General features: G+C 46.6%; 1 protein-coding gene across 1 annotated transcript in view; it reads left to right on the top strand.

Moving 5' to 3' along the window:
• LOC132883465 (zinc finger protein 271-like) overlaps positions 1-25,299 on the top strand; it is a 35,436-nt gene extending 10,137 nt beyond the window's left edge. The window contains exons 3-8 of the mRNA XM_060917136.1: positions 13,022-13,163; positions 14,962-15,048; positions 16,875-17,146; positions 17,945-18,009; positions 18,136-18,326; positions 18,697-25,299. Coding sequence (XP_060773119.1) covers positions 13,022-13,163; positions 14,962-15,048; positions 16,875-17,146; positions 17,945-18,009; positions 18,136-18,326; positions 18,697-20,768 — 2,829 coding nt within the window. The 3' untranslated portion in view covers positions 20,769-25,299. The remainder of the gene's footprint in view (positions 1-13,021; positions 13,164-14,961; positions 15,049-16,874; positions 17,147-17,944; positions 18,010-18,135; positions 18,327-18,696) is intronic.
• The last annotated feature ends 2,137 nt before the right edge of the window (positions 25,300-27,436 follow it).

Here is a 27,436-nt window from a genome sequence, read left to right as displayed (position 1 = left end):
CGGGCTCCAGGGGTGGATGAGATTCGTCCTGAGTTCGTGAAGGCGCTGGATGTTGTTGGACTGTCTTGGTTGACATGCCTCTTCAACATTGCGTGGAGGTCGGGGACAGTGCCTCTGGATTGGCAAACTGGGGTGGTGGTCCCCCTTTTTAAAAAGGGGGACCGGAGAGTGTGTTACAACTATAGGGGGATCGCACTTCTCAGCCTCCCTGGGAAAGCCTATGCTGGGGTGCTGGAGAGGAGAGTCCGATCTATAGTTGAACCTCGGATTCAAGAGGAACAATGCGGTTTTCCTCCTGGTCATAGAACACTGGACCAGCTCTTTACCCTTGCAAGGGTACTGGAGGGTGTATGGGAGTTTGCCCAACTGGTCTACATGTGTTTTGTGGACCTGGAGAAGGCTTACAACTGTGTCCCTCGGGGTGCCCTGTGGGGGGTGCTTTGGGAGTATGGGGTTTGGGGCCTACTGCTGTGGGCCATTTGGACCCTGTATGACCAGAGCAGGAATTTGGTTCTCATTGCCAGCAGTAAGTCGGACTTGTTCCTGGTGCATGTGGGACTCCGCCAGGGCTGCCCTTTGTCACCGGTTCTGTTCATAACTTTTATGGACAGAATTTCTAGGTGCAGCCAAGGGGCAGAGGATATCTGGTCTGGTGGCAGCAGGATCACGTCTCTGCATTTTGCGGATGATGTAGTCCTGTTGGCTTCATCAATCTGTGACCTACGGCATGCGCTGGGGCGGTTTGCAGCCGAGTGTGAAGTGGCTGGAATGAGGATCAGCACCTCCAAGTCCGTGGCCATGGTGCTCAGCTGGAAATGGGTGGAGTGCCTACTTCGGGTTGGGGGGAGTTGCTACCTCAAGTGGAGGAGTTTAAGTATCTCGGGATCTTGTTCATGAGTGAGGGTAGGGGGGAGCGGGAATTGGACAGATGGATCAGGGCAGCATCAGCAGTGATGCGAACGCAAAACCGGTCTGTTGTGGTGAAGAGAGAGCTGAGCCAAAAGGCAAAGCTCTCAATTTACTGGTCCATCTAGGTTCTCACCTTCACCTATGGTCATAAGCTGTGGGTAGTGACTGAAAGAATGAGATCGCAGATACAAGCAGTCGAAATTAGTTTTCTCCTCAGGGTGGCTGGGCTCTCCCTTAGAGACAGGGTGAGAAGCTTGGTCATTTGGGAGAAACTCAGAGTAGAACCACTGTTCCTCCACATTGAAAGGAGTCAGTTGAGGTGGTTAGGGCACCTTATTACGATTCCCCCTGGATGTCTCCCAGGGGAGGTTCTCTGGGCATGCCCCACCGGGAGGAGACCCCAGGGCAGACCCAGGACATGCTGGAGAGATTACATCTCTCGGCTGGCCTGGGAACACCTCGGTATTCCCCTGGAAGAGCTGGTGGAGGTGGCCAGTGAGAGGGAAGTCTGGGCTGCTTTGCTTCGGCTGCTACCCCCGCGACCCGGATAAGCAACAGAAGATGGATGGATGGATGGATGGATGGATATGTAACTGCAGTTCTATGAATTTCTACTGACCGCCAGAGGTGGTGCTTTAAGCACCTGGATGTCCATCACATGTACATGCAGGTTGAGTGTTTTGTATCAACAAAATCACCTGTGACCTGGGTGACATATACCCCTTGCCCCAGCACTAAAGGCATGTTCAACCAGAAAGTGACCTCTTGGCAATCTTCTCGCAAGTATTCCAAGTGACTGCCAAGCTCTGGCGGTCGTCTGAAATTCATAGAATCATGGTTACATGTGTAACCATTTTATTTCATTTCTATTGGCTGCCAAAGGCAGTGCTTTTAAGCACCTGGATGACTAATTCCAACAAGGAAGACCTATTTGCCCCTTTAAGAGCGCTGTATAGGAATAAGAAGAATGGCTGTTGCCACTAGGTTGTGAGAAACCACATTAACCCTATAGAATTTTGCAAATGTGCAGGTTGATGTCCATGATGCAGCTGCACAGATATCTGAAAGAGGAACCCCTCATAAGGCCACCCATGGCACAGACACATTCCTCGTTGAGTGACCCCTCACATGAGAGATTGGGAGACCACTGCCCTTATAGGCATAAACAGTAGCATCTACAATCCATTTCGACAGCTACTGTTTGGACAAGGCATGACCTCACCTATGCCCTGTATGACAGACAAACAGTGAATCTGACTGCCGGAAGTCAGCAGTGGTTTGAATGCAAGTCTTTAATGCTCACACTGGGCATGCTAAGTATGGACTCTGCCCTTGCTCATCCTCTTGAGTTGGGGGCTGAAAAGCTGCCAGACTGAGGAGCTGGTTTGTGTAAGAAGATAAAAAGGTCTTTGGGAGAAAGGAAGGGTTAGGCCATAAGGTTACCCCGTGTCACCAGGAGTCCAATGTAGGCACTCTTGGCTCACTGATAAGGCATGCAACTCCCCTACTCATCTGGCTGAAGCCATAGCTAAGACTGTCTTCATAGACAAGTACTTCAATTTCAACCTTTCTAGAGGTTTTCAACCTTTAATATGAAGGGCAAGTCTCAAGAGGGTACTGGGTTTCTCCGAGGTGGTCTTAGCCTTTGCGCACCCTTAAGAAAGCATGTCACAAGAGTATGGGACCCAACAGTCATTCCATCTACCCTGTTATGCATGGCTGAGATGGCAGCTATATAAACCTTGATGGTGGAGGCTGCAAGGCCTTTGTCAAGGTGGGACTGGAGAAAACTGAGGATTACTGGTATAGAACAGTGTGTCAATTCCTGATCTTGTGCATGGCACCATTCAGAAAAAAGCTTTCATCTGTTAGCATAGAGCGCATTGGTGGAAGGTGCCCGGGAGCTGTTGATGGATTGCACAACTGCTGGATTACAGGATTCTAACAATGGTTCTGGCCCTTCAAAGGTTGCAGCCAAGCTGGGTTCGGATGCCAGATTTGACCCTCCAGCCGTGAGAGGAGGTCCCGTCATACAGGGAGGCACCAGGGCTCCCTGTCCAGTAACCTGTGTAATATTGGGAACCACACTCTCCCAGGCCATCTGGGGGCTATTAGTAGGACCTCATGAACCCCATTGAGGATCCTGTCTAGAGTGGGCAGTATTAATGGTAGTGGACGGAAAGTGTACAGTAGACGATCTGGCCACACATGAGCCAGCACATCTTGGCCCAAGGGGCTTGTTGATTCCCCCAGACAATACCAGAGGGGAAAGTGTGTTGTTGCCTGTGAGGCAAAAAGATCCACCTTGCCATGTCTGTGCTAAATCTCTTGTACCACTTCGGGATGCAGCCTCCATTCCCCAGGATGGGGGCATTGCCGGGATAGGAGATGTGCTGCCCTGTTTTGAGTGCCTGGTAAGTGTATTGCCCTCAGGCTCAGTAGGTGAGTATAGACCCACAGTTATAGCTGTTGCACTATCCTTAAGGACTGTTTGGACCTGGTGATCCCCTGGTGGTTTATATGGTAGACCACAGATGTATTGTCTGTCCTTATAAAGACATGTTTCCCTACCAGCACTGGGAGGAAATGTTTGAGGGGAAGCAGAACAGCCTGTAGCTCCAACACATTTGTGTGTTGTTCCTGCTACCAAAGACTTCACTGGCCTCTGACCGTTCTGCATTGCCACACTGCTCCCCACCCTGCTAGGGGAGGCGTCAGTGGCCATAACCTCTCTGCGAGAAGGTATGGACCCTAAAGGAACACCCTGGGTGAGATATGTTTTCCTTCTCCATGGGTGCAGGCATCTTAGGTAGCTGGCAGTGACTCTGACCAACTTGCGTCTGTGTTGAGTGGGGTGCAGACAAAAATTGTTCAACTAGATCTGGAGAGGCCTCAATGACAGAAGGCCTAAAGGGATCACAGATGAGGCTGCTGTGAGCATGTCTAGCAGTCTGAGAAACGATCTGAAAGCCAGGGCTCTGCCTCTCTTGAAGCAACTGATGAGCTGGAGGATGTTGTGAATCTGCCACGGAGAGGGGGTGGCAGTCATCAGCTGTGAGTCCAACTGGATGTCAGGAAACACTGTGCACTGACTGGGTATAAGGGAGCTCTTTTCATGATTTATTGTCAGCCCTAGCTTGGTGACATGGGAAATCAGTAAACCTGATTCCCTCAAAGCATCTACACTTGACTGGGAAGAAATCAGCTAGTCGTCCAGGTAGGGGGAAATGCGCATCCTTCTGGCCTATGGTGGGGACAGTGCTGCTGCTACACACATTATAAAGACTCTCAGTGTTAACGGGATTCCGAATGGGAGCACATGAAAGTGGTAAGCCCTGCCCTTGAAGGCAAAACAGAGGAAGTGCCTGTGCTGAGGTATGATGAGAACATGAAAGTATGCTTCTTTCAGGTTGATAGTTGTAAACCAGTCGCCAGACCACCTGGCTTAGGGCCAGAACCTTGTTCAAGTCCTTGACAATTCAAGATTTAAGATGTCTATTTGTCATATACACAATAACAGACACAGCGGTTTATTATTGGGTAATGAAATTCTTATTTTGCAACTACCCGACCAAAACTCATCTCATCTCATCATCTCTAGCCGCTTTATCCTTCTACAGGGTCGCAGGCAAGCTGGAGCCTATCCCAGCTGACTACGGGCGAAAGGCGGGGTACACCCTGGACAAGTCGCCAGGTCATCACAGGGCTGACACATAGACACAGACAACCATTCACACCTACGGTCAATTTAGAGTCACCAGTTAACCTAACCTGCATGTCTTTGGACTGTGGGGGAAACCGGAGCACCCGGAGGAAACCCACGCGGACACGGGGAGAACATGCAAACTCCACACAGAAAGGCCCTCGCCGGCCATGGGGCTCGAACCCAGACCTTCTTGCTGTGAGGCGACAGCGCTAACCACTACACCACCGTGCCGCCACCCGACCAAAACTATGCTTACTAATATAAAAAGAAATATATATAAAATACAAAATATAAAATTGACAATGGTTATTTTGACAATGGTTATTTTGACCCCGCTGAACCTTGGCGGTCAACATCTGAATTGAATGCTATAACCCTGTGACAGGGTTGACACAACCCAGGGGTCTGACGTAAGCGCTTCCCAGCACCGAAGCTGCTGCTTGGTGAAGCACCCGACCGCAGGACAGATACAGTCATTGTCTGCCCCCTTGCCCCTTTCTGGAGGGGTGACAGCCAGAAGACTGGCCATGCTGTACCAAATGAGGGAGCTGGGTGTGGGTTGACTGCTGAGACCTGTCTGAGCGTGGTGCCCTCGGCTGCATATCAGCCATGGTATTGTCTGAGCCGTATTTATTGCCACAGAGGGCCTCTGTCTGGAGGGGGGTCATGGCACAGACTGGCAAACTGCTGTCTGGCCTATGTAATCTGTAGGCTACGCTCCAGAGCTTGCTGCACAGCAGGCCCAAACAGCTGTCCTGGAATGACAGGAAAAGAATGGAGGGCTTTCCTGCAGGGTTCCAGAAGCAGAGACTGGGCCAACCATACCTGATGCTGATCAAGGGTTAGCGAAGACGTTAGCCTACCCAGCTCTCTGGTCATATAAGCGAATGCCTGCAAAAAGGCATCACTCAGGCTCTGGGCAGAAGGATCAATCTCAGAGGTCTACAGTGTCTGGGACAGGGCAAATATAACGTGTGACATAGAATTACCAGTGCATCTGATGTGAGCTGCTATGTCGTAGCTCCTTACAATCAGATCATCTGTCAAATGGCGTTGCAGCCGGCGACAGCATGCATCGGGCCTAAGTGCTTCATCAGGCGACAGCACCAGGACAGCAACAGCTGGCTGTATATTGGGCATGCAGTCTAGGCCATGATCAGCTGCATCCTGCATGCTAGCCAGCGCTCTGCTGTTGCTGGGGAGATGAGAGAAATGTCTGGGGTCAGCCCAGCATTTCTGCAGCTCCTCAATATACGGGGCTGAAGGTGGGACACAGAAAGGTGCAGACTAAGAGGTCTTCTTGAAAAAGGCACTTTGAGGAGTCACCTGGGCTGGTGCTGCATCCAATCCCAAACATGCTAGAGCCATCTTCACAGCAGGCCTGACTGATGTCTGGCTAGTCTCTAAGCCCATCAGTGAACTGTGGCTCGTCTCCTGGGAGTTGGGATGAGAAAAGTGGGTGCTCTCCTCTACCCCCTGCTCAACACCCCTACCCCTGAGAACTAGGCTCTCTGAAGCCCTAGTGGAGAGGGCATCTTCCTCCTGGATCTCAAAGGCCAGTGACAGTACCGGAGGCAGTGCCTCAGAAGGAGACTGTTATGCGACTGTAGCGGGTATGCTAGCAGGCTGTGCACTAGGTTGTTGCAGATTAAGTAAGAGGGTCTTAATCTCTGTGTAACACTTTGAGTGGGTGGGTGGAGCACAGAAGTGCGGCAGGCCAGAACTGAGTTTTCAAAAACTCTTTATTAGCAGCTTTTCAGCGTTCACACTCTCCCAGTTCACACAGACACGCGCACACACATCATCCGTCTGGCTGGGGAGAGAGCTCCCTTCCTCGGCTCTCTCTCTCCTTATATAGGGCACGGTCACTGAGGAAGACACACAAACACAGATTAACAGACATCAGGTGCAGTGATCCTGTCACTTACCTTCCCTGACTCCGCCCTCCGGTCACAGACTGACGCTTGACCACACCCCCACTGCCACATACCTCCACCGCCCGACTCAGGCCAGGCAGCCGACTCCCCCCCCCCCACACACACACAGGAGAGGAAGTCCACCACGACCGTCTGCGCCCCCAGCCTGTGGACCACCTTGAAATTAAAGGGCTGGAGTGCCAGATAACAACGGGTGATCCGCGCATTGGCATCCTTCATGCGGTGGAGCCACTGGAGGGGCACGTGGTCCGAACAGAGGGTGAAAGGGCACCCCAGGAGGTAGCAGCGGAGGGTGAGGACCGCCCACTTGATGGCTAGGTACTCCTTCTGTATGGTGCTGTAGCGCCCCTCACGCACCGACAGTGTGCTGATGTACAGCACGGGGCGATCCTCCCCCTCCACGTCCTGGGACAAAACAGCCCCCAGGCCTCTGTCCAACGCATCCGTCTGCAACATAAAGGGGAGAGAAAAGTCAGGGAAGTGTAACAGTGGCCCCCCACACAGTGCAGCCTTCACCTCAGAGAAAGCCCGCTGGCATTGCTCCGTCCACTGGACCGGATCTGGTGCCCCCTTTTTAGTGAGATCAGTCAGCAGGCTGGTGACGTCCGAATAATTAGGTATAAACCTACGATAATAGCCATCCAGCCCCAGGAACTGTCTCACCCCCTTTTTGGTCTTGGGCCTCGGGCAGGCTACAATCGCTGCTGTCTTATTAATTTGGGGACGCACCTGCCCATTGCCCAAGTGGAAGCCTAGATACAGTACTTCCATCGGCCCAATTGCACACTTCTTCGGGTTGGCTGTGAGACCCGCTCGCCTCAGCGACCCAAGGATGGCCCTCAGGTGTTGCAGATGCCGCAGCCAGTCATTACTATAGATTATGATATCGTCTATAGTAATGTATATGGCCGCATAGGTGTAAAGTATGTGGCCGCATAGGTGGCGTGGGGGCGGAGGACCCTCTCCATAAGCCACTGGAATGTAACGGGCGCCCCAAACAACCCAAAAGGAAGTGTGATAAATTGGTGTAAGCCAAACAGTGTGGAAAAGGCAGTTTTTTTCTCGGGATAGTGGAGTCTAGGAGATCTGCCAATAATCCTTTGTTAAATCCAGTGTTGAATAAAAGCGAGCCGTGCCTAGTCGATCCAGCAACTTGTCAATACGAGGCATTGGGTATGCATCGAATTTAGACACCGCATTGACTTTTCTATAGTCCACACAGAACCTGACCAACCCGTCGCCCTTGGGAACCAAGACCACCGGGCTGCTCCAGTCACTGTGGGACTCCTCAACGATGCCCATTTCGAGCATGGCCTCGAGTTCTTCCCGAACCACCTTTTTCTTGTGTTCGGGTAGCCTGTAAGGGCGGCTGCGCACTACCACCCCCAGGGGCGTCTCGATGTGGTGTTCTATGAAGCGGGTGCAGCCGGGCAGGGGCGAGAACACGTCCGAAAATTCGGTCTGCAACTGGGCAACCTCCATGAGTTGGGTCGGGGAGAGGTGGTCTCCACAGGGGACCGGAGAGGTAAGTGATGTCAGTGTTCCTTTTTGAACCTCCGGCCCCAGTTCCGCCTTCTCCGGAACCAACGACACCAACGCCACGGGGACCTCCTCGTTCCAGGGTTTGAGCAGATTGAGGTGGTAAATCTGTAGTGCCGCACCCCTGTCCGTTCGCCTCACCTCATAGTCAATGTCCCTGACTCACCGTGTGACCTCAAAGGGTCCTTGCCACTTGGCGACTAATTTGGAGCTCGATGTGGGCAACAGTACGAGTACTTTATCTCCTGGTGCGAACTCCCTAAGGCGCGTACCCCTATCGTACAGGCGGGTTTGCCGTTCTTGGGCCTGATGCAAATTCTCCTGGGTTAGGTGTGTGAGTGTGTGGAGTTTTGCATGCAGGTCAATAACGTATTGAGTTTCATTTTTGCTCGGGGAAGGTCCCTCCTCCCAGTTTTCCCGCAGTACATCTAGGATGCCGCGTGGCTTACACCCATATAATAATTCGAACAGGGAGAACCCCGTGGAGGCTTGTGGGACCTCTCGCACTGCGAATAACAGGGGTTCGAGCCATTTATCCCAATTACATGCGTCCTCACATACAAACTTTTTAATTATATTCTTGAGTGTGCGATTGAACCGTTCGACTAAACCGTCCGTTTGTGGGTGATAAACACTGGTGTGGATCGGCCTAATTCCCAGTAACCCATACAGTTCACGCAGTGTGCGTGACATAAACGAGGTGCCTTGATCAGTCAGAATCTCTTTGGGGATTCCGACTCGGTAGATGATGTGGAAGAGCGCTTCCGCAATACTGCGTGCTGAGATATTGTGAAGAGGCACTGCTTCTGGGTATCGCGTTGCATAGTCCACCAGAACTAACATAAAGCGATACCCCTGTGTTGACTGATCTAATGGCCCGACGAGATCCATCCCAATTCTTTCGAACGGGGTCTCGATTAATGGTAGAGGGCGCAAAGGCACTTTTGGAATGGCCACTGGATTTACTAACTGGCATTCGGGGCACGCCGTACAGCACCTACAGACATCGCCGCGAATCCCTGGCCAATAGAACCGGGCCATTATTCGGGCTAGTGTCTTATCCTGCCCCAAGTGTCCAGCCATGGGATTACAGTGAGCCGCCTGTAATACCAATTCCCGGCGGCTCTTTGGAATTAAAAGTTGTGAGATCATTTCCTTAGTCTGAGTGTCCTATGTCACTCAGTATAATCTATCCCTCATAATGGAGAAATGGGGGAAGGACGGGGTGGCGTTTGGCTGGAGCATTTGACCATTGATTGCTCTCACTTGGTCAAACGCATGCCGCAGAGTCTCGTCTTGTGACTGTTGTAACGGGAAATCCGTGAGGGATTCCCTGAGAGGACGAGGAGGAGCCTGCGGCTCCTCTCTCTGACGTGGTGATGATGTAGACAGCTCTGTGACAGCTGCTCCCGCCAATGCCACACCGGGACCTCCCCCTGCTGAACTAAAGCAGGACCCACTCTTCACTAAATGAGTCATTAATTCCCGAAATCCCGGCCAATCAGTCCCCAAAATTATCGAGTGGGTAAGGCAAGGATTAACCGCCACCTTTACACTAAATTTCTCCCCTCGAAATAGAATGTGGACCGACACTAAAGGGTAGTTGTGAACATCCCCATGCACACACAACACCTTCACCAATTGTGCTCCCCCCAATGCCTCGTCTTGCACCAGGCTTTGGTGGATTGAGGTCTGATTACAGCCGGAGTCCACCAAAGCCTGATACGTATCCCCTTGGACACTCACCGGTATGCGATACGCTCCAGCCCGATCGAGGGCGGTTCCTGGTGCATCGGGGATCTGGACCACCGCACCCACCTCCATTGCCGAGCACTGATGCTGGAGGTGCCCCAGCTCCCCGCAGCGCCAGCAAACCGGCCTGGGCTCTCTCTCTGCACCGGCGCTCTGTAGCTCACTCACCTGAGGGGGGGGGGGGGAGACAGACACGGAAATGGGAAACGGGAGGGCACTGCGGATGCGGCGGGCCGGCTGGGGTGGAGCCGGCCCCCGCCTCCATGGTGGGGGAACGGGGCAAGGACGAGACACAGAAGGGGAGGGGGAGAGAGAGGAGAAGAGGAGATCTGTGATCCTGCCATGGGAACAGCCGCCAAATGATCCTTTGCCAACTCGATGGCCTGATCCAGCGACGCCGGGCGATGGCAGTGGACCCACTCTGCGGTCCCTTCGGGAAGTCGTGCGATGAACTGCTCCAGTGCCACCAGATCGACGATTCCCTCGGCTTCACGGTTGCCAGCCCTCAGCCACTGCCAGCAGGCATCCCGGAGTTGCTGGCCAAACGTGAACAGCCGGCCGACCTCCTCTAGGCGTAGAGCGTGGAAGCGCCGACGTTGTTGTTCTGGGGTGCGCCCCACACGCTGGAGGACGGCCTGGCACAGGTCCGTGTAGACCAGCCGGCTGTCGGCGGGGAGCTGTAGCACGGCCAGCTGTGCCTCGCCTGTTAGCAGGGGGAGGAGGCGCACCGCGCGCTGTTCCACCGGCCAGCCCCAGGCCTCGGCTGCTTGCTCGAAGAGCACTAGGAAGGCCTCGGGGTCATCGTGCGGGCCCATCTTCGTTAGGGTGAGGTGGGGAGGGCCCGCAGCAGTGGAGGTGGTGGACCCCGCCAACGTGAGGAAGTGCCGGAACGCCTGACTATCTTCCCTTTGCGCTTGCTCCTTTCGAAGGGCGACCAGTGCCTGGTGCTGGCTCTGTTGGGCCGTGGCAAGGGTGTGGATCAGGTCCGCGAAGGGGGAGGACTCCATGGGGCTGTTCTCCTCTGTGCTCCGTCCCGGGTTTCGGCACCACTGTAACACTTTGAGCGGGTGGGTGGAGCACAGAAGTGCGGCAGGCCAGAACTGAGTTTTCAAAAACTCTTTATTAGCAGCTTTTCAGCACTCACACTCTCCCAGTTCACACAGACACGCACACACACATCATCCGTCTGGCTGGGGAGAGAGCTCCCTTCCTCAGCTCTCTCTCTCTCCTTATATAGGGCGCAGTCACTGAGGAAGACACACAAATACAGATTAACAGACATCAGGTGCAGTGATTCTACCACTTACCTTCCCTGACTCCGCCCTCCGGTCACAGACCGATGCTTGACCACGCCCCTGCTGCCACACTCTGCAAATTCAGAGGTCAATGTATTAACGTTTTCAGCCAGGGGCTTTAGTTTCCTGTGTTTGCCCCTAGTGGGGGCCTCCCATGACTCAGATCTGTGGCGCTTGTGTGCACTATGAGACACAGTGCTGTTCCTCTGTGCAGAGGGCAATTGAGAGCTTATTTTGCTCTCTAGTTGGGCTAGTCTGGCCGACCATGTTGCTAGACCCATGCAGCTGCAGTTCAAGCATGCCAGCTCTGTCAGTCCCTGCCTTAAGTCTTCAACCCCAAGGCAAGAGGGACATTGATCATGGTCATCATCAAGAAAGGCTTGGCAATCAATGCATATCATAAACATTTATCAACTACTGCTTCCACTCGACCTAGGTTGATGCAGTCACCTAATTACTAGCCGATTGGGAGAGTTTCTCCTAGGTAGCTATGTAAGTGTGTAGCACATGTATTTGGTGCAGTTAGGGGCGAACAACCGCCTTGCACTTTGTTTATTATTAACTAACACAGACTAATGATGTAATTAGCCTTCCCTACATACAACGTGTCAATTTTACAGTATAAATGAAAATTGCGGGAATTAACTCTTAAACGTAGTTTTTTAATTAATCCAGGCAACTCACCAGTCTTCGATAACACTTTAACATAAAAGTGGATAGTTACTATCCAACTCTCAACCAAAGGCCTGCTATGCTAACACAGTTTGCATTTCATAATGGAGAGCTACGAGGGGAAATCCCAGCCCGATACTCAAATTAATTGCATTTGAGATCAGCATTAAGGCGAGAAACACCACCTGATCACGAACTTAGTTATTCCTCTTAGACTGCTGAATCAGAGCGAGTCCACTCATATATAGCTTAAATTAAAAAAAAAAAGATTTACTTACCTGTTGTCATATAACACCATCCATGCCTTGCTCAAAAGCCTATGGAACACACTTAACTGTAAATAAAAGGCAAATCGCAGTCTTTGGAGGGCGAAAGTTCACAGCTCCAACTCGTCTCGAGTTACAAGGCTACCAGCGATGCCTATACACTCCTGAAAAAAAAAACTGTTTACCAAGGCAAGAAGATAGCAAGAGGTCACTTCCTGGGTGAATGTGCCTTTAGTGCTGGGGCAAGGAGCATATGTCACCCAGATCACAGGTGACTTTGTTGATACGAACATTCAATCTGCACGTACATGTGATGGACATCCAGGTACTTAAAGCACTGCCTCTGGAGGTCAGTAGAAATGAAATAGAACAGTTATTTCACTCAATCTTTATCGTATACGGCTTATGGTCAACTCAACGCGACACACCTCGTCAGCTATCAGTTCATATACAACTTGATTTTGTGGAACAACTGTTAAATATATGTATAAGGGCAGTTCTTTTGGCATATTTTGGAGTTCTGGTGTATTTGCATGTTAAAATGTGGTACTCCTGTACAACATTTGCAAAAGTTGGCAAGTCTGATACAGTTTTTAAATATTTATTTTTGGTTTTTCCACCCAACCCTTTACTTCCTTGTAATTCCACAAGCCCCACCTTTTCAATACCTTTGTAATAGACGCTAATAAACCCATCAGATCAAAATCTGGTTATTTGTTTGTGTTACATCGTGGAGTTCAGAGACCAAAGGAATTTAAAATGGTGCCTCTCAGTCATGCTAAATGCCGCATGTACTATGCCTACTATATTTGCCCTAATTTCCTGACACACGCTTCAGATAAATGCTGTACAAAAGCTAGTGAAAAACATGAAGTTCTTAAAAGGAAATTACAAAAAGTCTGTGGAGTTTCATTTCTCTAGACTTTATTGTTCTTTGGTCAATAGCTTTGCAAAGATGTGCAGACAGACACTTGGACAGATTCAAAAGAAGGGATATCAAGCTCTATGGGCGACATTACAGCTATGGATGAACAGAATGAAGGATTACTGAAGATTATAAAAGTGGAAGAACATGAAGGTTGCCTTGGTAAGATAACAGATCACTGGAGATGTATGAATGAAATGCTTTTATCAAACTAGACTTACAGTGGTGTGAAAAAGTGTTTGTTCCCTTCCTGATTTCTTTTTTTTTTTGCATGTTTGTCACACTTAAATGTTTCAGATCATCAAACAAATTTAAATATTAGACAAAGATAACACAAGTAAACACAAAATGCAGTTTTTAAATGAAGGTTTTTATTATTAAGGGGGAAAAAAATCCAAACCTACATGACCCTGTGTGAAAAAGTGATTGGCCCCTAAACCTAATAACTGGTTGGGCCACCCTTAGCAGCAATAACTACAATCAAGCATTTGCAATAACTGGCAATGAGTCTTTTACAATGCTGTGGAGGAATTTTGGCCCACTCATCTTTGCAGAATTGTTGTAATTCAGCCACATTGGAGGGTTTTCGAGCATGAACCGCCTTTTTTTTAGGTTATGCCACAGCATCTCAATCAGATTCAGGTCAGGACTTTGACTAGGCCACTCCAAAGTCTTCATTTTGTTTTTCTTAAGCCATTCAGAGGTGGACTTGCTGGTGTGTTTTGGATCACTGTCCTGCTGCAGAACCCAAGTGTGCTTCACCTTGAGGTCACGAACAGATGGCCGGGCATTCTCCTTCAGGATTTTTTGGTAGACAGCAGAATTCATGGTTCCATTTACCACAGCAAGTCTTCCAGGTCCTGAAGCAGCAAAACAGCCCCAGACCATCACACTACCACCACCATATTTTACTGTTGGTATGATGTTCCTTTTCTGAAATGCTGTGTTATTTTTACGCCAGATGTAATGGGATATACACCTTCCAAGAAGTTCAACTTTTGTCTCGTCAGTCCACAGAGTATTTTCCCAAAAGTCTTGGGGATCATCAAGATGTTTTTTTGGCAAAACTGATCCGAGCCTTTATGTTCTTTTTGCTCAGCAGTGGTTTTCGTCTTGGAACTCTGCCATGCAGGCCATTTTTGCCCAGTCCCTTTCTTATGGTGGAGTCATGAACCTTAACTGAGGCAAGTGAGGCCTGCAGTTCTTTGGATGTTGTTGTGGGGTCTTTTGTGATCTCTTGGATGAGTCATCGCTGCGCTCTTGGGGTAATTTTGGCTGGCTGGCCACTCCTGGGAAGGTTCAACACTGTTCCATGTTGTCGCCATTTGTGGATAGTGGCTCTCACTGTGGTTCGCTGGAGTCCCAAAGCTTTAGAAATGGCTTTATAATCTTTTCCAGACTGATAGATCTCAATTACTTTGTTTCTCATTTGTTCCTAAATTTCTTTGGATCGCAGCATGATGCCTAGCTTTCGAGGATCTTTTGGTCTACTTCACTTTGTCAGGCAGGTCCTATTTAAGTGATTTCTTGATTGAGAACAGGTGTGGCAGTAATCAGGCCTGGGTGTGGCTAGAGAAATTGAAATCAGCTTTCCAAAGATGTGATAAACCACAGTTAATTTATGTTTTAACGGGGGGGCAATCACTTTTTCACACAGGGTCATGTAGGTTTGGATTTTTTTTCCCTTAATAATAAAAACCTTCATTTAAAAACTGCATTTTGTGTTTACTTGTGTTATCTTTGTCTAATATTTAAATTTGTTTGATGATCTGAAACATTTAAGTGTGACAAACATGCAAAAAATTAAGAAATCAGGAAGGGGGCAAACACTTTTTCACACCACTGTAATTTGTGACTGGACCTATTTCACAACAGTCACTTTTCCTGTGCTTTTTTTTTTGTACTGGACTTCATATTTTCACTTGAGATGATGAATGAAATTTAAATTATGGGATTTTAGGTCAAGGAACATCAAGCTCTTCGGGGAATGACGTCCCTGTGGACCAACATGTTAAAGAAGAGCCTGAAAATGATGATGAATACCTCTGTAAGATGACACAACCCATATTCTTATTTATCTTGTTTATATTTTTAATAATAAGAAGAATAGTAATTTACTAATAATTAATTGGATCTTCAAAGACGACAGAGAAAATTAACAAGCATTTTCTGTGATGGTGATCGGAAAGTGTTTGGACATATTTTGAAATAGTGCACTTTTTTACCAATATAGTTCAAATTTGGAGACCTGATTATAGCCAGTGCAGCCACTTCTGTGTTGATTTGCACACATGTTTAAGCTCATTATCTTATTGCACAATGCACAGCCAATATACACTCACCGGCCACTTTATTAGGAACACCCATCCACCTGCTGTTTTACGCATGTCTGTAATCAGCCACTCCCTTGACAGCAGCACAATGCATCAAAGCATGCAGATCTCTGTGACTTTCACTGTGGCATGGGTGTTGGTGCCAGATGGACTCCGTTTGAGTATTCAGAAACTGCTGATCTCCTGGGGTTTTCACACACAACAGTAGGGCTCCACAATTAATCGAATTTAATCGAAAATCGCGATTTTGGCTGCCACGATTAAATTAAATGAAAATCGCGATTTATTTCCATTTAAAATGCGAGCTCTGCTGTATATCTGATCAAGCACTTTTTGACCAATACTCCGCCAAACCATTAGGGGGCGAACCGATGCATGTAAGGTTTCATTACTCCGCCTAAATAAGCAAGCAAGCCAAGTGCAGTGTTGCCAGATTGGGCGGTTTTAAGTCCAGTTTGGCGGGTTTTGAACATATTTTGGGCTGGAAAACGTCAGCAGCATCTGGCAACACTGGCCAAGTGCGCAGAGCTTCAGTGCAGCGGTATCTTCTTCAAGGGGTGATAGTGTGAGAGTAGGTAACAGATTGAGGTGAGAGAGAAAAGCTAACTATGTCGGAACAACAGACTATTTAGCACTGGAGGCAATGCTGTGACCTGCCTTCGCTCATGTTTAAAGCCAGAGCATGTTGATAGGCTGGTCTTTCTAGCTAAAAACTTGTAGGCCTCAGTATAATGCTATGTAATTGTTGCATGGTCCTTCATCCTTTGGTAATTTCTTGGATAAATTTCATTTATTTGTCATTTGGAAATCAGAATTTCTCTTTTAAATTTCATTCTGCACTGAAAGCTGTTCATATTGTTTGTTTGAATATAGTGAAATAAAATTTAAGTGATTTCCCTAACATCAAGAATAATCGTGATTAATAATCGCGATTACAATTTTGATCAAGATAATCGTGATTATCATTTTTTCCATAATCGTGCAGCCCTACACAACAGTCTCTAGAGTTTACACAGGATGGTGCAAAAAACATTGGGTGAGTGACAGTTCTGTTGGTGGAAACAAACGTCTTCTTGATAAGAGAGTTCAGAGGAAAATGGCCAGATTGGTTAAAGCTTTTTTGCCAGGAAGGGTATAGTAACTCGTATAATCACTCTTTACAACTGTGGTGAGCAGAAAAGCATATCAGCATGCAACAGCAGAAGATCACATTGCGTTCCACTCCTGCAGCTGAGAACAGGAATCTTAGAATCAAGAACAAATTCCTATTAAAGTGGCCGGTGAGTATAGTCTCCTGGAAGAGGCGACCAGATTTGTCACAGTGGGTTTGGGGGATTTTCTTTGTATACAGTCCCATTTTTTCAGCAAGCATGTAAATAACGGTGTGCATCTCATTCATCCAATTATTGGCATATTATAACTGTTCCAGACTTTCTTAGTTATGGTCCTGATTGTGAGTGTCTATGCATTTTTATAACCTTTGCCGAACTTGTAGGTGTCTTTTGTGTTCAAAGCACTTTGTTGTTGTTGTTACTTCCAGACTGTGAGAATTGCAAGTCCTTCTTCATCAACAAGTGCGAGTTTCATGACCCAGCTGTTTTCATTCCTGATACCCCTGTTCCAGTGGGGGTCACCGATCGAGCCAGACGGACCCTTCCACTTGGTCTGGAAGTTCGACAGTCTAATATTTCTGGTGCAGGCTTGGGCGTGTTTAATAAGGGGGAAACTGTTTCAGTTGGTGTGCATTTTGGGCCATATGAGGGAGAGCTGGTAGACAGAGAGGAAGCCATCAACAGTGGCTACTCCTGGGTGGTGAGTCAGTTTAAAACATGTATATATTTCTTGATCATTAATTGGTTACACATATTAATGATATGGTAGATGAGGCCTTATTTTGAAATTTGTTGGACTCTTGGGAAAGTATATTTGCATATAAGATCACTGTTATAGCCTTAATCACATCTTGGACATCCTGTTTTAAAGGAGACGTTTTAGAATTTTAAAAGTGGTATGTGATTGATATGTAACCCAGATAGGTTGTTTTGAAACTGAAGATACAGGCAGCAGTTTTCAAAGAAAACAATGCTGCTTTAGTTCCTTACAAATTTTAGGCAATTTTTTATAAGGTAAATAAAACACTGATTGAACTTATTCTGTTCATGGTCAAAGTGACTTCTGCCAGCTTTTCTGTCCGATTTCCTACACGTAAATGCACTTGTATTAATCACACATAGGTGGAGACACTCACTCGTTACCTGCTCATTCTCTGTGATATTCAGGCCATGCAGCCTTTATTCAGCCTCTGAGTCCCGCCTGTGTTAAGAATTTCATAACAGAACCCTGTGGAACTTGTGTGACATCTTTTACTTCAAATAACAGATTTGAGCTACATATCCTAGTATTGTTGTGAACAAATGTACAAATAGTATTCTCAAGGGTTTGATTAAATTGCTTGACCAGATAAACAGTGGTGCGAATTGAAATAATTCCCGAGTTCTCAGTGTGTCCATGACCAACTTTTTAAATGTGACCCCAGGAGTAGTGGATAAGTCAGGAAATTTATAGTTATGGTCATTTGCATTATTAATGGATAAAAAATATTTTCTGCAGATATACAGAAGACAATGTGAGGAATATATAGATGCTAAGAAAGAGATTTATGCTAACTGGATGAGGTAAGACACCGCTGAAGTCTTTTTGCTCTTTCTTTAGTCATTGATTTCTACAGTTACTTATTTGTTGGACTTGGGCGCTGTGTCCCTGTCTTCTGATTATATCTCTATGTTCCCTCATTCTCAAAGGTATGTGAACTGTGCTCGTAATGGTGAAGAACAGAATCTTGTCGCATTCCAGTATCGAGGAGGGATTCACTACCGTTGCTGTCAACCCATCAAACCAGGCCAGGAGCTCTTGGTGTGGTACGGAGAGGAGTACCCCAGAGATCATGGCCTTGAATTCAGCTGCCTCTGGAACAAAAAGTCTTCCATAAATGGTTATGTCCAAACATTGTGATTTTATCATTCCTACCTACTACCCAAATGACTAGCAGTGGTTATTCTAACCCTACACAACTCCTATCCCCATCTCATGCTTTTTGGACCATTTAAAATTGTATCCAGGACACACCCATATGTGCTTTTTCAATATTTGGGTGTGATGGTCCAGGTGTCCACATACTTTTGTCCGTTTTTGTCCCCCTTATGTGACTTATCATATGAACTCGATTCCTGTGCAGGTCCACAGGGAGTCTTCAGTATACTTTCCACTGCCTTTGGTCAACACAATTTTTCATTTTATTGTTCATCCTGGTTCAGTATGTTAAAAAAAAAAAGTAAAACTACTTTTTTTCTTTGATGTTCCAGAAATGAAAGATGCAAGTCTGGTGCAAGTCTTCTCCTGTTCCCGGTGTCACCTTTCTTATACATCACAAATGTATCTTCAGAAACACATCAGAAGAAGCCACTGGAAAGAGGATTTGATGGATTTGCAAAGAAGAAGTGCTGATAATCAGCAAACACTTTCTGGTTCTCTTCACGCTGTTCCTGGACGAGAGCAGGAAGAAGTCGAAGTTGATTACTGTTCAGATTGCGGGAAGCGTTTTCCTCACCCAGGTGATTTCCAAACACACCAGTGTGTTCACGCAGAAGAAAACCTGTATAATAGCTCATGGTATAGAGAAAGTTTTACTCACCAGAGCAATCTGCAAGTACACCAGGACATTCCTGTAGGAGAGAAACCGTACCACTGCTCAGAGTGTGGGAAGAGTTTTGCTTTCCATACTACCCTACAAATCCATGAGCTCGTTCACACTGGGGAGACGCCATATCGTTGCTCGCAGTGTGGGAAGAGTTTTAGACAACAGAGCAATCTCCAAACACACCAGCGCATTCACACGGGAGTGAAGCCCCATCACTGCACACAGTGTAAGAAGAATTTTAGACGAAAAAGCCACTTGAAAATGCACCTACGCATCCACACCAGAGAGAAGCCATATTGTTGCTCAGAGTGTGGCAAGAGTTTTGTATACCAGAGTTCTCTTCATATGCACCCATGCGTTCACGAAAGAGAAAAGCCGTATCGATGCGCCCATTGCAGGAAGAGTTTTACTCAGCAGAATCATCTCAAGGCACATGAACGCATACACACTGGAGAAAAGCCATACCACTGCTTACAGTGTGGGAAAAGTTTCGCGCGACAAAGTAATCTCCAAGCACACCAGCGCATTCACACTGGAGAGAAGCCGTATCACTGCTTACAATGTGGCAAGAGATTTACCCGACAAGGCAATCTCCAAGCACACCAACGCATTCACACAGGAGACAAGCCGTATCACTGCTCACAGTGTGGGAAGAGTTTCACCCGACAAAATCATCTCCAAACCCACCAGCTCATCCACACGGGAGACAAGCTGTATCACTGCTCCGAGTGCGGCAAGAGCTTTGCTTTTCAGCGTAATCTCGAAATACACCAGCGCACTCACACAGAAGAAAAGCCGTTCCGCTGCTCAGAATGTGGGAAGAGTTTTGCTCACCAGAGCAATCTCCTCAGGCACCAACATATTCATACAGGAGAGAAGCCGTATCGTTGCTTGGAGTGTGGGAAGAGTTTCACTTACCACAACAATTTACAAATACACCAGCGCATTCACACAGGAGAGAAGCCATATCATTGCTCGCAATGTGGAAAGAGTTTTGCTCATCATGGCGCTTTCCATGTCCACCAGCGTCTTCACACAGGAGAGAGGCCGTTTCATTGCTTGCAATGTGGAAAGAATTTTACTCATCAGAGTCATCTCCGACAGCACCAGCTCATTCACACGGGAGAGAAGCCGTATTGCTGTTCACAGTGTGGGAAGAGTTTTAGACGGCAGACTAATCTCCAGATACACCAGCGCATTCACACAGAAGAGAAGCTGCATTGTTGCTCTGAGTGTGGAAAACGTTTTACCCGAAAAAGTACTCTCCAAACACATCGGCGCACTCACACCGGAGAGAAGACTTATATCTGCTTACAGTGCGGGAAGAGCTTTCCTTATGAAAGTCATCTTCAAGTCCACAGGCGCGTACATACCGGAGAGAAGCCGTATCACTGCTCACAGTGTGAGAAGAGTTTTTCTCACCAGGGTCATCTCCAAGCTCACCAGCGCATTCACACAGAAGAGAAACCGCATCACTGCGCACAATGTGGGAAATGTTTTAGTCGAAAGGGCACTCTCCAACTGCACCAACGCATTCACACAGGAGAAAAGCCATTTCATTGTTTACAGTGTAGAAAGAGTTTTAGACGACGGAGTCATCTCCAAATACACCAACGCATTCACACGGGAGAGAAGCCGTATCACTGCTCAGAGTGTGGAAGGAAATTCCCACATTCAAGTACACTAAAGACGCACAAGTGTGTTCCCATGGAGCCATCAGTAACTGTGCTTGTATGAACACCAGATAACTTCCTGGGGTGGTGCTTGTATCACCTGGGTTCCTGTTTGTATGTACACATCAAGATTTTCCAGCAATGTCACAAAGTGACCATAATGTATTCTTTGCTATGAATCCTGTTTTCCTACATCTCTGGAACTTTCTGTTCATGTTCCATCTGGATTGGTAGTACTTCAGATGACACGGAACCCAACCATTTATCTTGTGCTCATAAAATCATGGTTATATGTTACAAGCATCATATTTCACCCTTCCTAACCTTCATGGGTGGTGAATATTACCTGGGTTACATATTCCAAGTCTGAAAAGGTGTGCAGAGATGATCACCACACTCACACCCTTAAGAGGGGTGATGTATAATCTGTAGAAAAATACCTGGGCACCTTGTAAAGTGGCAAGTTTCCATAGGGGCCAGACGTCTGGCCTGCCTTTAGGCCATGACCCAGGTGTGAGCTGATAATTTTAATCACATCTGTCCAGTCTGCATAGTACCTCAGGGGGGAGTACTGGATATAACAAGGAACAAAATGTAGTTTCATCCTCGGAAGTCACTGTAAGGTCAATTGATTGGTTAACAAAGTGTGGTAATGTAAGCTTGGGCAAAAAAAAAAAAAAAAGGTCAGCCACATGGTCACCCTCAGATCAGTTGGCCATCCACCAAGGCAAACTTAACTCCAAGTCATACAGTTTTTACTTTTTTGACAAGTCCTTTTAGAGGCAGTTATTTCAGTTCAGCATCTTGCAGGGGTTCATAAGAATAAGGACTCCAGTAGGAGGAGATACCATGTTGAGCTCTTAGGGTTCATATACACGTTTAGCATAGACTGGGACTTTCTGCTGTTCCTGGAGGAAGGCTAGTAACCTGGCAGTGCACTGTATCCAAACGGTGCATACCATTCAAGGGGTAATTTACATTTAAGAGTATACAAGGATCATGTAGTAGATGTTCTGCCCTTCAGGAGTGTTTCCTGACTGCTTGGTTGCAGTCCTCAACTACACTTCACCATGAAGTTCAAACCCACAGCCATAGATACCTTAGTTAAATGCCAAATCTCTGAACCATTCTTTTGGGACAAAAGGTCTGCTCAGGGATGACATCTTAAGGTCTTTGTGGCATTTTCAGTTTTAGTGATAGAAATGCATAAAGTAGACCATTGGTGAGCCAGTACACCCTGTCCCATTGCCTGTGGCGACTATGCCCATACCAAGCAGACTCCATTATTGAGGACAGTCCAGTGTCTCAAGCTTACTAGAGCCTGTGCCCTTTTCACTGAGACAAGGACATGATCTGATGTGGTGTTGGGGATTTAGCCAATGATAACCCACTTCTGGAAGTCCAATTCCAACAGGTCCAAAGTGGCTGCTGTCAGGGTTTCTGGGTTCCTCAACAGAATCTCAGACCACATATAGTGACCTACCTGGAATTGTTTGGCAAGGGTGATTATGTCTGCCACACATCGGATGACAGGGTAATTAGAAATCTCAATAAACAACCTCATGGTAATTAATTCTTTTATCTGTTTCAGTGTGAGGGAGCTCTTTTCTGAGTTCACCATAACACCAAGCACTCACTTGTATGTCAAATATCCTGGATGGACATCTTGTATGTTCTCTTGTGACATGTTGGAGCCAGTTATCTAAATACTGTACTGTAGTATCATGATTCCTCTGACCATCAGAATTTGGCAGGACTGTCAAAAACTGTTTAGAGTCTTGGTGAATGGGGGCAGCCAGGTGCCTGTTATGGACCTGAGAGTGGAATTCTGTCCATTTTAGGGCTTGTTAGTGTTCAACAGTGTACATGTGGTAGGTGAAACAGAGATGGTGTGCGGTGACAGCACATAAAGATGCTGCGTGGTTTGTATTCCCAGGCCTGCAGGTCATGAGCCATAGATAAAGTGCCATGTGAAAAACTCAGAGCACCAGTGGGGATCCTATCAGGCAAGGAATGTAGAGGTGACTGCCATACTGAAAAATAGCAAGTTTGTAACTAGCTGTGGACAAGGTAGTAAGTAATAGCATGCTAAAGAGAAAACCCAATACAAGCCACAGGAGTTTTGTCCTGAAGAATTGTGAAAATTACACTCACCACAAGCGAAGAAATGATGGAAGATGACCAGAGACTATTACCAGCTCTATAAGGTGGAAGATTATACAGTCACTTTGACTTTTTGAAAGGTCTTGGCATGCATGTGCATATGAATGCATACTGCCCCTTGTGGTTAGGAGGAGTAAGATAGACTTCACTTTGCTGTTGAATTCTTGAAAATTTGATGACTGGCTTCACATGACTTTAAGGGAGCATGTATTAGCATTTACATTCCCTGGTCTCTAGCTATCACACAATGCCTGTAATTAGCCAGTAGGTAGGAATTTGGCAATGACTAATTTAGTACAAAATTGGGTAAAACTTGTTCTGTTTTATTGTATTTAATATTTCAATAATATTGAATTTAAAAATAAATATTTAGTACTACAGTATGTGACTATTTCATGATGAATATCTTTCTTTTTAGTCTGAGGATGGATAAGTTAGGGGCTTGAATCCAAGAGCTGTTGGAAGAAGAAAGAAGAAACCTTTATTTGTCACATGCACACTTCAAGCACAGTGAAATTCATCCTCTGCATTTAACCCATCTGAAGCAGTGAACACACGCACTCAAAGCAGTGGGCAGCCACACCAGAGCGCCCGGGGAGCAGTCGGGTTAGGTACCTTGCTCAAGGGCACCTCAGCCCAAGGCTGCCCCACATCACCCTAACTGCATGTCTTTGGATTGTGGGGGAAACCGGAGGAAACCCACGTAGGCACGGGGAGAACATGCAAACTCCACACAGAAAGGCCCTCGCCAGCCACTGGGTTCGAACCCAGAATCTTCTTGCTGTGAGGCGACCGTGCTAACCACTACACCACCGTGCCACTCCTATGGTTGTGTCCATTTCGTTTTTTCAGAAGGCTAAGTGGTTCCTGTGGCGTCCTCTCCACAGTGGCAGTTGGACCACTCCCAATGCCATGCTACTGGAACATTGGGGGAACCAAAGTATTTTTTTTTCAAGACACCATCTCAGTTTGTCAACCAAGACTAAAGAGCCCTTCCTCCCCATGAGACACGGTTATCCCCTACCGGATGCCAACCCGGTATTTCTAGACCATGGGGTAACTGGGGTAAAATTGAACTACTCTTTGTCTGGCCTCTTCCCTTCGACCTGTCTGGCTTGGGTGGCCCTACTAGGAGTGATAGCTCCCATCAGCATAGCTGTCAGGATCATCAAGATACACAAGGCCCTCCACCACAACAAGGTGGTAGTCCACAGAGGGCTAAATAAATCTTAATACGGGCATATCTAAGTTGCGAAATGACCCTTATGTACACTGAATGAACATAGAGTATCCTTCATCTGGTGTATGCCACTGTTTTTGTTCTCATTGCGCTATTCTTCATGCAGTTAATCACAAGGTTTTAACAGCATTGTAGCAAAGACCATTACTGTAGTCGCTTGGCCATGAAAAAATGATTGCGGAAGTTCTAGTTACACTGAAGTAAAGATACAGCCGTTCTTTGTATTCAGGTCACAGTGTACGAACTGCTTATTAAATACAGCAAAACTTTCATACAGTAACTTGAGGACAATGATTGGTTTTGTTATTTTGGAGCAGTAGCCACTCTGAAGCAAGAACAAAACCAGTTGTTGGAAACAAGTTCATGTATGAGTTCAGAAATCGACACTGAAATCATATTTCTCTATTATTTATTATCGATAACAGCCAGACTGGACTCTTAAATAAAGTTCAGGACTGTACCTTTCAGGGAACATCAGCTTGTCACTGGGGCAGTACCCTCTAAGGTACTTATTTGTACCCTTTATATACTGCTTGTGAACATATAAGTACCTTTTTGGCCCTTTAAAGGTACGCATAGTTACCCCCAAGGCCCAAGAGGGTATGTTAATGTAGATTGTACCTTGGAGGACAGAAATGGACTCCTACTGTATCCCTATTTCTGACAGTGTGGACTCAAAGCCAAGATATATTGGACACAGTGGTACCAGTCTTGGCTTTTATTATGTACCCATGTGTAAGTCATGTGAGGATTTTTTTTCTTTCTTTCTTTTCCATGGTACCTCAGTGAAAACAGAAATACCACTTACTGAGTGCTGTTGACCTTCAGCTCCAGGTTGCTGTATTTACAGTTTAAACTGGATTAGGCCCTCATAGTCCTATTAATATACCCTAATACATACACACACTCACGCAAGTATGTAGTTGTGTGGATGCGCATCAAGGCTATCTGTCATGTCATGTAATTGCATCTTTGGGCAATCACGATGAGGCACTGATATTGGCTAATCAGACTGATTGATTTGTTTCTTCATGCACATAAAGTGTCTCTCATTTCCTGTACAACCACTAACACGGTTCTTCACCATTCACACACATTCTCACACTGCAACCTACAGATGTCAGTATCTTGCTTCCAGTCAGAAGAACACACTTTGCTTTGTGCAGTTTATACTGTGCTGCCATAATGCCAGTTTAAATAAAGAGTCCGTTGTGTGAACAGTGTGTGTGTGTGTTGAAACAGGGTGTTGAATGTATTATGGGTTGTTATTGTTTTGTCTGTGTGGTTTGTATTTTGTTTGTGCTGGTTTAGTTTTATGTTGCAATGTTAGGGGCTCAGAGTTGGTTAATTAATTCAAAAGATACATCAATATTTTTGTGCAGGGAAAGAGTCAACTTACACAGGTGCTTAGGTTGATTTTTAGGTTTGTCCATGGTGATTACTTTTTCCACACCAAATCACTATGGTTCCATTACCATGGTACTTGATCTAAAACTTGGTTGGATTTTCGTCTGCTGTAGAACAAAGATACTGTCTGCTCGCGATAGGTCAGGTCATGATTGATGGTGGAGAGGAGCTGTCTCCATTTTTCCCTGTCCTCTCCGTGACCCCAGCCAGCTCCAATGACACCCCCTCCCAAAACTAGTACCACATCTACTTGTAGAGTTTGCGTCAGATTTGTCCATGGGTGGCCAACACCATGATGCCTGTGGGCAGGCACCCAGTCAAGAAGGTATTGAGATAATCTGCTTTTTCTGCATCCATGAGACATGGACATGGGAAGCCATGGCCTAATGGTTAGAGAAGCAGCTTTGCAGCCAAAAGGCTGTTGGTTCGATTCCCTGGACCAGCAGGAATGGCTGAAGTGCCCTTAAGCAAGGCTACTCTGGCTACGTTGTACGTCACTGTGGGTAAGAGCATCTGCTAAATGCTATTAAGGTAAGGTGGACAATGTAGCAGAGTCAACTGAAACTTATTAAGGTGCTGATTTTACAACAGCACTAACATGCTGTTGGAAACTCCACCAAAAACAGCACAGTCAATGATCTTCTATATAGTAGAGCTGTTAAGGCCCTATAAACATAAGAATTGTGCACAACATGATAAAAGCATGAAACTTTCAGGGTTTGTTCTCCAGGGCATAACAATTAATTTAAGATCTGGAGGCGCTCTCAGTTTGACCTTGGAGGTCATTTAGAGGTCATTGACCCTTGTTATGTGCAATTTCAGTGGACAGGATTAAAAATTGGGGCATTTTATCATATAAGTGTGACAAAAATTGTAATTACATGTGGATTTCCATTTTTCTAGGTCATGAGGGTCCATTTATAGTGATATTACACTTAGAAGTCAAGGTTAAGATGAAGGTCACTCTAAAATATATGATGTGTTATGTCAATTTCAACAACTTTTATGATTTTGTAGCATATTGCCAAGCAGTATATACTTTGTAATTGTAAAATAACTTCCAAATGAGTGATACAAGTGATACAGGCCTAATGTGAGTATTCTAATCATTGCAGTCTCCAGAACATGCACAAAGGGCAGTACACTTCAATTCTGCCTTTTTGCATTTGCAGTGACCACAACAGCCCTTTTTGCAACCACAATGCAAAAGCTCATAGCACGACTGTGAGGCCTCAGGTAGTGTTGTCCAAAGTGGCTGCCATCCATCGTCTGTTAACCCATCCCCAGTCTGAAGGACTTGGCAACTGGGGCCTAATAACCAAGGCAAGGTTCCATACATGAGCCTGATACATGGCTCGTTTGATGTGTTGTCTCAAATCAGCTTGTGTAGGGGGGATGTTTTCCAACAATCTTGACTTTCGTGTGAAAAGATGTTTCCGTGCCTCATTGACACCTACATATGCACTCGTTCTGTCATAAATGAGAACAACAAAGCGTTCCAGCTGTGACAAAGACAGGTCACTCAGTTCTTGTGGCATTTGCAACATTTCGTGAAAAGCCTCCGTGACTTCTGGGTACACAAGCCACGTGTCCCAAGCAGTCTTTTTACCACGGCCATAGAATGCTGATGTTGTATCACAGCCAGTGAAAGAATAAAATGCGAGCAAAGCATCGCTAGTGGAAGGACCAAGAGCAGCAACCACCTTGTGGATGCCAATATAGCAGAAAGTGCTACCAGTTCCAAAGGCTATTCACATTTCTTCAAGGTCAACTTTCTGAAATACAGCTACTGCCAAGACGACCACATCTGAATCCACTGTTCTAACTAACACATTCTTAAGTCCCTTTTTAGCAGCATCTGCCACATGAAGGAATAGCTTTGTGTCTGCCTCCTCTTGAGTGCATGGAACCAAATTACTTAC

Source organism: Neoarius graeffei, chromosome 3 (assembly GCF_027579695.1).
Source record: "Neoarius graeffei isolate fNeoGra1 chromosome 3, fNeoGra1.pri, whole genome shotgun sequence".
Classification (NCBI taxonomy): domain Eukaryota; kingdom Metazoa; phylum Chordata; class Actinopteri; order Siluriformes; family Ariidae; genus Neoarius; species Neoarius graeffei.
This window is presented reverse-complemented; position numbering and strand designations above follow the sequence as displayed.